The sequence below is a fragment of the Trachurus japonicus genome, chromosome 14 (assembly GCF_045865225.1).
Source record: "Trachurus japonicus isolate A0001 chromosome 14, Traja_1.0".
Taxonomy (NCBI): Eukaryota; Metazoa; Chordata; class Actinopteri; order Carangiformes; family Carangidae; genus Trachurus; species Trachurus japonicus.
In genome coordinates this window covers 19,861,499-19,876,325 of record NC_140920.1, presented here as the reverse complement: position 1 = coordinate 19,876,325, position 14,827 = coordinate 19,861,499, and the positions used below count along the sequence as shown (strand labels likewise).

Genomic DNA, 14,827 nt, shown 5'->3' with positions numbered 1-14,827 from the left:
CTTAAACTGTTCAGTACAGTAGAGTCAGCAGGGCAAAGAATCGTGTTCATTATTATCAGCCCGTGGCATCTCCACGCCTGTGTTGCTTCCAGCTGGCGCTCCATCAGTCAGTCACAGATTTCCAGCAGCCTCCGACCAGAGAGGGTGTGAGCTGCAGGTCAGCCCATTGTCCAGTCCACATCCTTGTGGACTTCTGTCTTTTTGTGCTCAGCTGTCGTCAGCGAAGGAGCTGTAAAAAAAACAAAAAAAAAAACACTGTACAACACAGGTGAACATCTCCTCTTCACACCAAAATGAGTGTGTGTGTAAGCGTTTTTATTTTGTATGCCAGCAAACCTGCTAAAAAGGTTGACTCCTTCTAGACTGCCAGACGTGTTTTCACTTTCTGTTCGGAGAGGAGACACAGCTGCAGGCAGCGATGCTATCACATGCATATGCACATGCAGAGCACACACACACATGTTTACGGTAAATGACACTGTCTAAGTCTGACTAAAACTAGACTTTGAAAACACATGTAAACATTAGTCAGACTGAAATCATACTAAATTAAATTTCTCAAAGTCAGACTAACACACCCAGATTATGTGGTTGGGAACTGAATTACTTCTGACTCTAAATTGAACAAAATATTTAACAGGAGAAGAAGCCTGTAATGTACAGAGCTGTAAAGATGTCCATGTTTTCGCCATTCAACATGTTACCAGTTTGCCACTAGCTAACTTGTTTGTTGATTGTTTGGTCAGTGATATAATAGGTTGACCACAAAAAAGGTCCAATTCTAACAAGCCACCTACTGACAACAGGTCAATAAATCTATTGCCCCCCCTCCCCAATGTTTGTAAACTGGGACAAAGGACAGTCATCCAATTAAATGGCTCAACTGAACTGTGACCACGGCTTGATTAAACTGTAAATGTAAATGTACCGAGTGAGCTGCAAGCTGCAATGCAGGCTGGGAAGGTGGTTCGCTTGATCTCATGCTCCACCTGTAAGAAACAGTGTGTTTTTGAAACCTATTTCAAGGCTGCAGGTCACTCTTTTATCCCAAAGCAGAGTAGCTGTGGTGTCTCTGGTTTAATGGCCCCATGCTGGGCAGGTGTCATGTCTGTTTACGGTGTGTTTGCTCTGAAGGGCGTCACAGCTTGGAAAGGGGGGCCAAAATTAGCTTGCTGACCATGGTGTTGTGTTTACATCAATGCCAACCTGAGCTGCCGCCAATACCTCCTGCGTCATTTGACCCTGGTGTGAATGCCAATGGTACAGTACCATTTTTCCACTACCAAATGAAATCTGACATTAGTGGGTCTTAGCTGTTTTTTTGACCAGTGGAAGAAGGGTTAGAGTAGAGGATCCAGTAGATATTTATTATATTAGAGTTAAAAAGGCGAATATTTGTTAGCCTTTTAAACATATCTTGTTTCCATTGCCCCTGACTGGTCCAAAATTATTGCATTACAGGTTTGTTTGATATAACAATTGGGTTGTTTGCTTAAATTGGTCTAATATCAGTCAAACACAATACACCCTCATATTGAAACAGGAGAGTTTGTATCCAGTGATTTTTCCAAGATAGATTAGAGTAGATTTACTGTTGTAGAAATCAAAACATACAAAAACTATTATTTAAGTAGTTTTTAATATGTATGGAGGGGAAACGCATACGTTTCTTAGCTGCATATTTTGTTGATACAACTTATTTTTCCATCAGTACATACATTATGTGATGGTGTGCTTTTTCCTGACCTGAAGGCATCAGTGATGCTGCACATGAAAAACAATGGAAGAGGTTGTTCAAGGAATTAGAGATAAATTCAAACCCGGACCACTCTAACAACTGCACACCTGCTCAGCCACTATGTAAAATTGTTTTGTGAAATTACAATAGTCTCCAGCGATCACTTCTTTTGAATCGCATCATGACATGAAACTGCCTTTGACGCCTTATACTCATCTGATGCAGTGTGAGACGTAGAGAAGTGGCACAAAGCAGCTGCATATAAGGGACCGGAGCACAACAGAAAAGGATGATAATGAAGCAGTGGAGGCTTTAAAATGGACCAATTTCAGCTTCTTTCTTCAACCTGCAGCCTGCAGACCGAGGTGGATTGCTGCTGTATTATATCTCTGTGGTACTGTGGAAGCCTTGCCAGGCTCCATTAACATGTTGACATCAGCTGTTTGCCGCGAGGTTGCTGCTCAGCCCACCGTGCATTCACAGTAACTGTCACATCGATCAGCGTCCTCCAAGAACACAATGTAGGTTCTGACTCCACATTGTCTCAGATCACTGTGGAGGATTTTAATGCAGATTTTGAACCAGACCAAACCGGACACCCTGACAGCTGCGGTCATAGGGACGGTCGGTGCCTGATGTTCGATCAGACCATTTTATTGTCGGAAAAGTCTCCTCAGCTTTTTAGTAACGGCAGGCTTGTAGCAGCCCGACCGCATGATGTTTGAAACATGCTTGATTTGGTCGGTCCAGACTGGAGCTGGGTCACCGCACCGGACACAGTTCACCTCAGAGGGCGACAGACAGAAACCAAAACAACTCAAATTAATTTGACATTAGAAGAAATCTGCATCCTGTTTATCCCAATAAGGTTTCTAATTAAACAATAATAATGATAAGAAGAAACTTTATTTATATAGCACCTTTCTTAAATGCTCATGGAAAGAAAATGAGAATAATATTAGAGGTATGCAATATTAGGACATAAAATGTTAAAAACTGTGTAAAGAAATATTCAACACGTGTGAAACCACATAATGAACCATAGCTAATCATTATTTTCATTATTATACTGTCAGTTATGTCCTATAGAAATGCTGGACAGAGCTTGTTCAGCCAACCGGATATAATTATAATGGCCTATAATTCAATTGTTTATTTAAAGGGACAGGATATTTGACGTGGGGTTGTATGAGGTCAGTGTGTGGGCCAGCAGGAAAAAAGTGCTTTAAATATGTTCACCACGTTATCTTCTTGTCAAAATAGCTCTCTTCTTAGTTTGGTACTACGTATCTTCTTCTCAACCGCTTAACTAAGGTACTCCTACACACAAATGCAGCTACAGCACTCACTGTATTATGCAGCAGCCACAGGTCAGGTCTGAGTGAGACAGAAAAGGCTTAACTTTAGTTTCAACCACTACACCATGCAAATATTTAATCAGATATTTGGATTTATTTTCAGTTAACCCTTTCTTAAAGTGTCTGAAATGCTTGTTTTGCCCTCTTACCCCACACACAGCAGTACATCTGTCTGTGACTGTGCAGATGTTCCACACACCGGCGGTGCCTGACCACATCACATAATCCAAATAGTCAAATAACCCGAACTATCCCTTTGACTCCTCGATCCACAGTAGATTATGTAGAAGCAGTGCCAGTTTATTCTCAAACCTCTTAAAAATACTGGTACAATGCCTCAGAAATGTTTTTTCTATTATGAAGAAGTTGGACAATGGAGGCTGTCATGTGTCTCTAAACATTTTAGACGTGTCTGAGTAGATGGCGGACGGTTCCTCTCTTGTTTGACAGGTTTTATAAAAAATGAGTTTGCCGCCTTGAGTCCTTTTTTCCGGTGCAGAAGGTCAGTGTGAAGTCAAAAGAAGCTTTTTAGGAAACATTTACAGTCAAGCTGCCGCCCGCCCTTCTCTGGCAGCAGCTCGGCTCTTCATCGTCTCATATCTGCTCCCAGGCAAAATGTGTTTCTTCATCACCAACACCACTCATTTCTTAGTGCAGTGTTTCGCAGCATTGGCCTCCAGCTCCTCCATCCCACCCCACCCCCCCCTATCTTGTCACTCTCCACCTCCCAAAATGTAGGGCACATACAGCTGCTGTAGGAGTATTTGTTTTCCTGGCTGTCACCTCACATTACACCCCCATCTTCCAACATGTGCAGTTTGGGGTCATGAGCAGGGCCACTCCTTAGTGTGCGCTTGCCTTTTTTCGATGTTCACACAACAGTAGCCAGAAGAACACTGGAATAATGGATTATTAATGCTAAGGTGGCGGCAGTACAGTAAGCAGAACATACTGGAGGGCATCAGAGAAGAGGTTTGTTGCAGGCAGGCAGCCAGCCATTATGGTTTCTACTCGGGAAGCTTCTTTTCAAACTGAATTTATCTCCTGTGAAGATCTGGGTGAATTATTTGCCTGTGAAAGTGCATAAACGTCCTCCATTGACAAGCAGGGAGCGTTTTAAAAAACGAACATCTTAAGTGGAAAAGCAGCTGCCTGCACACGTTGTCCATTTTCTCCCTATCTGTGGCGATGGGGGGTAGAGATTTCCCCCGAGGGCTCAGAGTTATTAGAGTCATTACTGTGACCTTTATCTGCCCCCCAGTTTCCACTGAACCCAGTCTGACTCGTTGGGTGGGGGTTGGTGGTGGGGGGGTGGGTGGGTTAGCATGGCTGTCACAGCGTTTCTTGCAGCGACAAGACACACTGTGCAGTCAGCTGGGTCGAGCCTGTTGGTAATGATGACCGACCGCCGTCCCCAGGAGGTGAACACATGCTGTGTGTGTGTGTGTGTGTGTGTGTGTGTGTGTGTGAGCGCTGCACCACATTCATATTTATCAGGCAGGATGTGCACATTTATCCACATGTATCCGGTGGGCGTCGGTTAGACATGGCATTAGCCGTGCTTCCTCTATGTAAGCAAGTGTAGTTTTTCTTTTAATTTATCATGGCACAGGGAAACAGGAAGCTTCTAGAAATCCAATTAAGAACCATATCTCAATGGATCATTTCATTTTATTACAGCTTCATAGTTTACCAAGATAAATATGTTTGGATTTTCGTTTAATAATAATTATGTTCCCGATACTTTATGCCTTTTTATTACAGGGTTTTTCCAACGGCCCAATCCCATTTCTCATTGACTCTTCACCTACCTCTACCTCTATCCCCTTGAAGTTTAACTTATTCACTGCTGATGGACGTCATGTAGAAATGCAGGACTGTTGTGCAAATCAGAAACAGCTATGTAAAATTAGTGAACCCAACAAATGGAGCATTTTTTATTTTCTTTATTTTTTTAAAACTTTTCTATGAAGAACGGGTTCATAATATACAGACTGGTATATATAATGGGTTTTTGTCATTTTAAAATCCTTATTAATGGTGAAAGTTTTAACATTTCTGTTTCTTTTTGGTTGCCTGTGCAGCCACTTTGCTGGTATATCCAGTGAAATTAGTCATACCCCTTTTGTTTGTAGTGTTGTCCTGAAAAACCTTTGTTTGAGGGGCTGTGTGTCCCTCCCCCTCTGCCCCACCCAAGGGCTAAAAGTGGGATCAGCCCATGTGCTACAACTGGGGGCCTGTTCTTTATTTATTTATTGAATCAATAAAGTTCACCTTGTTAGCTGTTAGCCATTCCTGTTTGCAAATGAAAAAACTGGGAGCGTTCAGTTTCCATCATCGTCTCCTGTCGGGTTGCTGACCGAATGTGTCACAATACAGGCTCGTCCATCACCATGTCAGTGCTCGCTGGTTGCTGATACAAGCTGGTCTGAATGTTCTGTGCCACATAATATAATTTTGTTGTTTGTTTAAGGCTCACTGCATTTTTTTTTTTTTTTTATCGCATTGATGTAGCCATAAATAATTTAAATGCGCTGTCTGTGTGTGCACATGAAGAATAGGCTCCATGTCAAAGAGAGCTCAGTGAAAAGAGCTTGATGCAGTTAATTAATATTTGTCCTTCATTATTCATTTGCTTAAGCTTTATAGATGATTTGGCTGCAAACAGGAGAAAATGGTGAATCTGAGAGAGAAATACAAGGAGATGGCAAAAATGAGACTCTGTGGTCGAACCAAACTAAGACCAGCTTCCCAAAATAGCTCAAAGTCGAATATTTACAACCCCCGTTTTCCCTTTTTTCTGGCCAACAACTGTCCAGCCCATCACCGCCATCTCCTCGTCAGCACATACCCTGAAGGCTCTTTGTGATTGGAAAATAATTTTCACTGCCGCGGTTGCTTGGTTTACTGGACTTTTTTTCTTCTTCCAGTGAAGTCATACCTCATCTTCCTCCGCATACATCAATGATGTCTCTTTGTCGTTGCAGATGCTCGCGTCCAGAAGCACAGCCTGCAGACGGTGCAGAACCTCCTGCAGGAAGAGGTGGCACATGCCGAAGAGCGTTCAGAGGTAAAAAAAACCCCCAAAAAACAAAGACAAACAAAAACTAAACTATACTGGAGCTTCTTTTCTCTTATTTTTGCTGAGAAAAATAACAGACTTTCATCATGTTGCCAGAACTGTTGTGGATGATTCCTGAAAAGCCTGCAGTCTAGCTGACAGCCCACCCACTTCTGTGCAATCTGATCCCCAAAGACACGAGGAATATACATACAGTGAGCAATCTACAGACATCTGAGAGAAACTAAACCACTTCCCATCATAGCAGCCTCCACTGAAAGCCTCATATACGTATATCTATAGACTGTACATGTGCTCTGTCAGGTCTGACTTCAGATGTGACAGCTGTGAGGAGATGGAAGCAAAAAATTAACACGTGTTCTCTCAGTTTCTTGGTGTAGATTTCAATTTCTCTTGAGAGTGAAACAGCACTAGTTCAGAAAGTGTCCCAGTACCTTTAAATGCTAAAGACAGACTTTAAATGGTTTGGTCTGAATAAAAAGCAAACTAGTGAGTGTTTTTTTCCATCTGATCTAAAAAACTGGAGGAGTAGAGAAATAGCAACTAATGGATGTGAACACAAACCGTAGATCAGTAGATCCCAACATAGAGATAAGACACACTAAGATAAATCTGCCCAGCATGATATTACGTTTTCTTGTGAAATATGAGATAATTTCAGCTTTGCGGGCTCCTACATTTTCTTCTAATAACACAATGAAAGCACAAAATGTTTTTTTGATTAAACTGCTCACAGCTTGTGTCCCCAATAAGACCATTACATAAGAGGAGATGAGAGAAAGGGATATTACTCATTGTTAAAGGAACAGGAAGATGGAAATATTGTTTCTATGTTAATGAAAATGTGAAAAAGATGCTGATGATCACATTATACATAATACCTTAGATGTCCACCCCAAAAACAAAATATAAATAACAAGTTACAGTTTTAGGAAGGGTTATTGAGTTGAACTCAAACCAGTGACACTGTTTACTACAGATACAGTTAATTGGATGTATAATGTGTTAATTAAAGCAGATATCAGTGGCACGGCCGTTTCGGCTAATGCTGTGTTCAAGGCAGGCTTTTGAAACCGTAAGTTACAGCTTCAAGTCACAACTACGACTTGGTAGCGTTCCAGGTAACCCGTAGCTCGTGTTTTTACCGTCCTGTTGTCTGTGAAAGTTCCCTATAACGGCCACTCGTAACTTCCGACCCGTGAACTCGTACCAGATCGAACTGGTATGACTTCACAGGAAGGAAAAACACAAAGTACGAGTTTCCTTGAACGCACCATGAGTTAGCAGCCCCCGCCCTTGTCAGGCATCAATTGGTCCTCGTGCTACGTCACCACATTCACGCGCATCCCTTGGCTGCACACACAGCCCTTCATGCCGTTCTCTCCCCTCATTGGATAACACTTGTATCCCACAAGGAAAATTTTCTCCTCGGGTTACAGCAGAGCAGAGTGACGGAGAGACTCGTGTTTAGGCTGAAATACTTCATGTAAGTGATTGCTGACGGAAAATAGGACTATTTAGGACTTATATTAACAAAAACATTCCACTGATATCTGCTTTAATGAGCTTTAGAGATAAGATTGTCCCACCTTGGGACAGATCGTCCTGTCTTTATGCTAAAATAATCTAACTAGTGTTGGTTGTAGCTTCATATTAACCGAACATACGTGAGATTATGATCAATCTTTCCCACTAACTCTCAGCAAGAAAGCTGCAGTTTCACAAAATGTTAAACCGTTCCTTTAAGGAAAGATTGGGAGACATGTCTGTAGGTGACTAAACACTGCTTGAACAGATCGACCAAACTAAACGTCATCCTCAGGATCAAGTGCAGCTACGAATCACAGTCAATCAGTTTGTTTGTTTGTGTTGCAGGTTGAATCAAAACCAGAAATGTGCAGTCTTAGGAATAAAAGCAAACGTCACTTACAGCCAAAACGCTCCAAAGCGATAATCACCAGGCCCAAACACATCACATGCTCACATGAGCAGCTTAGCGTAGATATTAATTTTCCTACTTGGCTCCTACGTTGCAGTGTTAAATCACAACAAACCCTCAGCGCCGTGTATCCATGAAGGAACCCAAGCTTTGCTTTTGTTTGCATGGGGCTTTTTGTGATGTCTGCCTCCACCGCAGCAGAGATAAACATTTTGTTTGTGCTGCTTGAAAAACAACACATGAAAAAACTCGACAGCAGCGTTGCACTTTGAGAAAACAATATCCCACTCACCCTGGATTGTCACTTCACGGCTTTTGAAGAGTTTTGACTGAAAAGAATTATAACCAGAAGTAAAAACAGTTTGTACTTGAGGTAGAGTTGACATTGGTGCAAAATATGACAAGTTAATCTGCTGTCCAAGTGAACATTATAACCAAATGTGAAGCAATTCCCCCAATGTATTATGAGGATATTGAGTTCAGAAGGCCAAAACTGTGTTTTCTGAGGTCACCACGCCACAGCCTCACCACACCCTGATAATCAAAATTGCTTTATCTTTGTGTCATAGCAAAACTATCTGTTCGGAGTTATGAGATGCATTCCCAATGTCAATAAGGTCACCAAGCTCTTGATCTCTGGCCCCATAATCTAACCAATTCATACGTTAGTCCCACTGAATGTTTAGGCCAGATTCGGAGAAGTCGTTTCAAGTCGTAGAATAGGACGGACGACCTGAAAACACCACATCTCCCAATCTGAGATAAAAACAAAACAAAACAATAAGCAGTGTATGACAAAATGTTTGACCTTTTTGACCTGGTCGGATTTAAAAGTGTCGAACCCACGATCACGACTGTAGCTTCACTGCAGCAGTTAAGAAAACAGCAGAGGAGCAGTAAGTTCACATCTCACATGTTCACCTGTGTTTGCTCGCTGGTTCTCGCCTCTAGGCCTCTACCACACAGCTGCACTGATTGTCTGGCATGCATGTTTTAACATGAAGTTGTACACATACACACACACAGTAACAGGCTCACACTCCAAATCCATCACAACACACACACAACCCTTGTTCACTCTTTAAGATGTTTGGACAAACTGTGTCTCTTAATGACGTGTTCCTCAAACATCCTCACACACACCCTGTTGGTTTCTGGTGGAGTGAGTCCTTCTCTGAGAGCATCATCATAATCGCTCGCTCAGTCAGCTCACGGTGGATTATAGGTGGATTTTTTTTAAGATAGTTTTCTGGCATTTCTGCCTTTGTGAAAGATGAAAGTGCAGACAGAGAGGCAGGAAACATGGAGAGAGGATGAAGGGATACAACGATCAATAAAGACCCACAGCCAGAATCAAACCGTGGACTGTGTTAACGTTCGCTCCCCTCAGGCCGTTTGTATTAATAGGATATCAACCTCAGTGCACGGACGCACCTTTTTCTTTGTTGAGCAAATGTCAGCATCCAAAAAAGGGACATTTTATTTATACAATTATATTCTATCTATCTTCTAACCCTCTAAACTCATCAAACCCGAGAATTGATCGTTTTTTTTATTTTAAACGTATTAGCTCAAAGGCTTTAGTTTGATTTTAAACCAAATGTAAATACAACAGAACGTGACAAGAAACTGTGAGTTCCTACTTGTCCACGTCCAGGCTCTCTGTGTCTATCAGTGGAAGAAGCAAACTGCTCCATAGAGAGAGAAGCCAGCAGCCAGAGCACACGCTGATACTGATATGTCTGAGAAAGCTCAGATCTGACGATTAATGGGTTGGGTCCTAATAAAAAAAAATAAAATAAAAAAAAATCTCAACAGTTTTCTGAAGACTGTTGAAAAGAGATAAATATTGATGGAAATCCTGCTTGTGGCTGAAAGAACGAATCTCACCAGGAAATAGTAATCTCAGGAGAGCCTGGATGTAAATGAAAGAAAATAATAGCTTTTGTCAATCATAGAAATTGCTAGTATACTGGGGCGAACTGATAAATTATGTAACACCACAAAGGCCTGGTTTTATTTCTATGAAACAATGATTCTGTTTTAGAGAAAAGATCAATCCTTACTTGTTCATGGACTCGTGACTCTGCGTGTACTAGCAGCCCGTACTAGCAGACCTGGGGCCGTCCATGTCGGAGTAAAACCTTGTTTACATTTGAGCTGCACAATGATTTATCTTTCTCTTTGTGGTGTGGACGGGGCTCAGAGAGCTTCAGCTGCAGCCTCACAATAATTCATAACATTCACCTCCGTGGACGTGACGCTCAGATCCCGGTTTAAATCCCCTGTTCCTTTGGCCTCCCGCCGCCGAAGAAAGAGGGATCCTTGCTCACAGATGAAACCCCCGCTCGCTGCTCCGGGCTCGGATTGATCCGCTCAGCCCACCTCCCCCCACTTCACATAGCTCCTGCGATCAATACCTCCGTGACTCAGTCATTCGAGCGGCCGTCCACTGACTGATTAAAGCCCCTCCCACCCGCCCAGCACCAGCCAAACAACCTCGCTACGTGAATGCTGAGAAAACACCTGGGTACACACGTATTGGTGAATATTACAGAGGCAGGGTATTAAGTGCATTTTATTTGTAGGTTATATAAACTCTACACTCATAAGAGTTTAGAATAACATGTCTTTTTTTATTTTATGATGAAATAATCCTCAAAATGTCATCCCTCTGTGAGTAGGTGTACGTAAACTGCAGCTCTGTGATGTCGGCGACAAAGACAAAGACTTCTCTCTGCAGCCCCTCTGCTCTGTGACTATCTCCTCTGATCTCAGACAGTTCAGATTAAACCCTCAGAGCCTCTTTATTGGTTCAGTGGGAAAAATCAGCTTGATTTTCCTGATAATTCTTCAGCAGCACTGACATCAAATACAGCAGTTTGCAAAACATCATCTCTCAGAATTCAGATCAACTCACTGTGTTGGAGCTGTGACCAGAGAAAAACAGAGTTGTTCTCTCTCTTTTTTCTTTTTTTTTTGGCTTCTGTATCAGTGTGAAATCCTTCCCTTTGAAGACTCTGGCCAACGGCTTCCTCTTCTTCTGTTGCCTAAAGTCAAACAAGCTTCCTTTATTAGGAGGATTCCTCGTCAGGTACCGACATGAACACGGATATCTGACAAAGGAAACACAACACAATGATTCTCTAAACACGGTCGCTGAGCTTCAAATGCACAGATAAACCTCAGGTGGTGCTCTGCCAGTTCACGCTCTTGAATTTGACCAATGGAATTACATCTCATCTAAAAGTGAGTTTTGGCTCCAAGAAAGTAGCGTGAAGTCCGTTAAACAGTCTGCTGAGGCTTAATGTGTCAGCCATCTTTGCCAAATAACCATCATATCCTACTGTTGGTTCATTGTTAGGAGATTTTAGGCATAAATTTGATATTGCTCCATTCACCCCTGTGCACAGAGCCCACTAAGCGCACTATTGTTTCAAATAAAATAATAGTAAAAGTGTAGAGGGTTGGTTTATTATTTGTTTAGAGAACAGCTTTTATCGGTTTTGTGTAAAGGTTTGTGGATATTAGATTATTTAAATGATGATGAGCAAACGACAGCAAACAAACTAAAGCATTCACAGTGTGGTTGCCTGTTCTTGTGGTGAATATTTTGTATTTGAGTTTGTGAATATTGATACAACTAATAATTATGCCAACCCACTAGTATAGAGTAGTATTGTAGTATAAGTATTGTTGAGGCTGGAGGCCGTTGTCTCTGTGTAGAATATGGATCATTCTTTGTTTAGTTTGAAACATCTGTAATTGTGTTGAAATGATTAAATATGTATGTATTTTATTTCATAGTTTTCAGCATCTGTGCGTGGCTCTGCTTCAGACTGAGCTTGTTTGACTTGATTAGTGTGGATGTGAGCTGAGCTGAGGTCCGCTGATCAGCCTGGTTTAGTCTTTAACGTTGGCTCGCTGCCTCCTCCTCTCGGGGCGCCGACGACGATGAGTTAAAGCTGTTGGCCCGCAGCCAGGAGGCGACTGATGTTGTTGCCTGTTGTGGTCATTGTCAGTCGCACGCTGACTGGTTCACTTTATTTAAGACTCCGGAGGGTGAAGGATTCCCCTGTAAAGACCTCGCTGCAGCTCTGGGCTTCTCCTATTTCCTTAATCTCATTAAGAAAACTAGATTCTGTTTATATGAAGTGTTGTGTGGAGAAGGTGAAATAAAAAAAAAGTCCTGATTTCAACAAGGTTAGACACTGTTGACATAAACTGATGAAAACTCTAGTCTGCACTAATCTAATAAATGTTTCTTCGGGTAATGTTACAACCACATTTAATAACAATTTCATCAACAAAAAGACAGTTTGGGAGACATGGCAGTGCACCAAGTCATTGTCTGCCTGAAGCCTAGAATACCCTTTTCTACTCTTATCGACCACTCAGAGCACTTTACACTACATTCACACATAGACCCCCTCCCACCCCCACAGACATCAGGGGTGAATCCAGGTTCATTACCTTGCCTGAGGACACGTAGACCAGAGACATGAGGAGATGAGGACTGAACCAGTGACCTTTTGATCAGTGGACGTCTGATCCACTGAACTTCCTGGGGGACAGTCACTCAAAACATCCATGAGTGAAAACGGCACTTTAAAGATCAGATCAATCAACTAGTTTGTCACGGTAAAGTCGGAATATTTGACATTACACAGGTAGATTTGACAGATACTTTTTATTATTTTCTAATGTGCAATACACGCACTTTCTGTTATATTGATCTTTGCCAAAAAATGAATTGTCTCAGCCAAAATATGGCACAATAAAGCTGCAAGGCTGTAATTACATGGGCAGATGTTGGGATTGGCATCTTCAATACAGCACTTTATTTTACCCTACCTATATCAAAAACAATTGCAGCTCCTGGACCAAAACCAAATGAGCTCATCATAAAATTTACCTAAGTGGGAGATTTAAGATGTTGAAACCAACAAATATTTGGAGAATAAAAATACAGTTTTCTGTCACTAAACTAAGTGATGTAGTGACTCTGTTGGCTGGACTAGGATCTGCTGGTATTAACTGAAAATCAGCCGAAGTGTTGGAACAACATCTAGCCAATCTACGTCTCAGAGATGGTTTAGTATCACAGCTCTGAAGACGTCAGGAGGCAGAGAAGTTTATGTCTGAAGATAAAAATCCAGTTGTGGTTAATTGACAAACTGTCAAAGAAGCTGCAAGTTTAATGTTAATGAAGGTTGCTTGTGCTCCAGCTCTGTGGTGGTATGCTTCTTGTTTGATTCCACACACTCACACGTTTGAGTTTGTATTACAAAGTAAGAACACAACGCTTGAACGCACCACGGTGATTGTCTTTACCCCCATGTGAAAATAAATGAGCTTTCTCCGCCGCAGCAGCTGTTGTGTATTGACAGTGAGGCCACTAAATTCACAGCAACCTGAGGTTATTTAATGGCGTCCGGGCCAGATGGAGAGCCTGACACGTCACAGTTGGGGGAAGAGAGGTAATCAACCAGAAACTCCACCAATCACATGGTGCCGTTAACCAGGGCAAGTGTCAATTAATGGGAGAGCGGTAAAGGAGGCTGAGGGAGAATTTACACTGCAGCAGTAATCTGGTCTAGTATTAGCCTTACGTACATGGAACCTGAGATCTTCTCATAAAGGAAAAGTCTGGTGTCGTCCTGTTACACTAACAAGCGTTTTGTCTGAAAGCCCATGGATCTCTCTCCTATGAGCTGCTGTAGAACCACTGCAGAACACGTTCATTATTTCTCATCTGAAAATAGTCCTTAACAAATGCACTAGTTGGACCTGTTTAAGTGAAGTGTGCCAAAAACTACATTTCCCAGGTGTTTAATGAAATGAATTTTTAAGGTTAAACTACAGGTCAGTGAAGTGTTTTGACAGAATTACGTCTTCATTGGGAATAAATGAGGTCGAGGCTGAGAGCCATAGATGAGGGAGGGGGAGGGGAGAAAATGTTTATACGTTGACTCACACATTTGATATTTTTTTTGTTTTATGGACATATTGGGGGGAAAAAACAAACTGTTTTCTTAAAATCAGGGAAAAGCCAAATTTTATGAATAACTCCCTTTATCCCTAGTTTTCTTGAAGCTCTGTATCTTTGAGAAAAAAGATGATTTACACTTCACTCAAGAGTTTTATTATCAAATGAATTTGTAGTAGAAATTAAATTCCAGATGTATTTATTTGTGAAAACACTCTTTGTCGTACCTGTGAATATACAGGTCGGACTGGGCACACTGCAGCACATTCACAGTGTTAACATGTGTGAAAGGAGAAACCAGGTCAGAGGGAGAAATTAGGTTACAGAGCACATATGGATCTGAAACTATCCATTAGTGGATCGACATAGACAGTGGCAACCATTATAACAATCAATTAATCATTGAAGAGTTTTATTTATTTAGTATGTGTTGATTTTGACTGCTGGTGCAACAAAACAAGACTTTTGGCATTTTTTGCTTCCGCCACTTATTGCTCTTAGCTTGGTAATCCGTCCCATTCTTGTAGACACAGTCTCTCAGTAACAGTTAGAAGGCACGTCTTGAATTAGGCACAAACATTCACTAGGACACAAGGATGAAATGATAAAATTTAGTGGTCAAGATCATAGTGACCTCACAAAGCATGGTTTTTTGGCCGTATGAACGTGATAACTCCTTAACACCTTTAGGAAATTTCTTCAGATTTGCCACAGACGTTCA

General features: G+C 41.7%; 1 protein-coding gene across 2 annotated transcripts in view; it reads left to right on the top strand.

The window, feature by feature from the left end:
• vps37d (VPS37D subunit of ESCRT-I) overlaps positions 1-14,827 on the top strand; it is a 35,496-nt gene that overhangs the window by 11,892 nt on the left and 8,777 nt on the right. For both annotated transcript variants that reach the window (XM_085798264.1, XM_085798265.1), the window contains exon 3: positions 6,084-6,166. In XM_085798264.1, the coding sequence (XP_085654390.1) occupies positions 6,084-6,166 (83 nt within the window). The remainder of the gene's footprint in view (positions 1-6,083; positions 6,167-14,827) is intronic.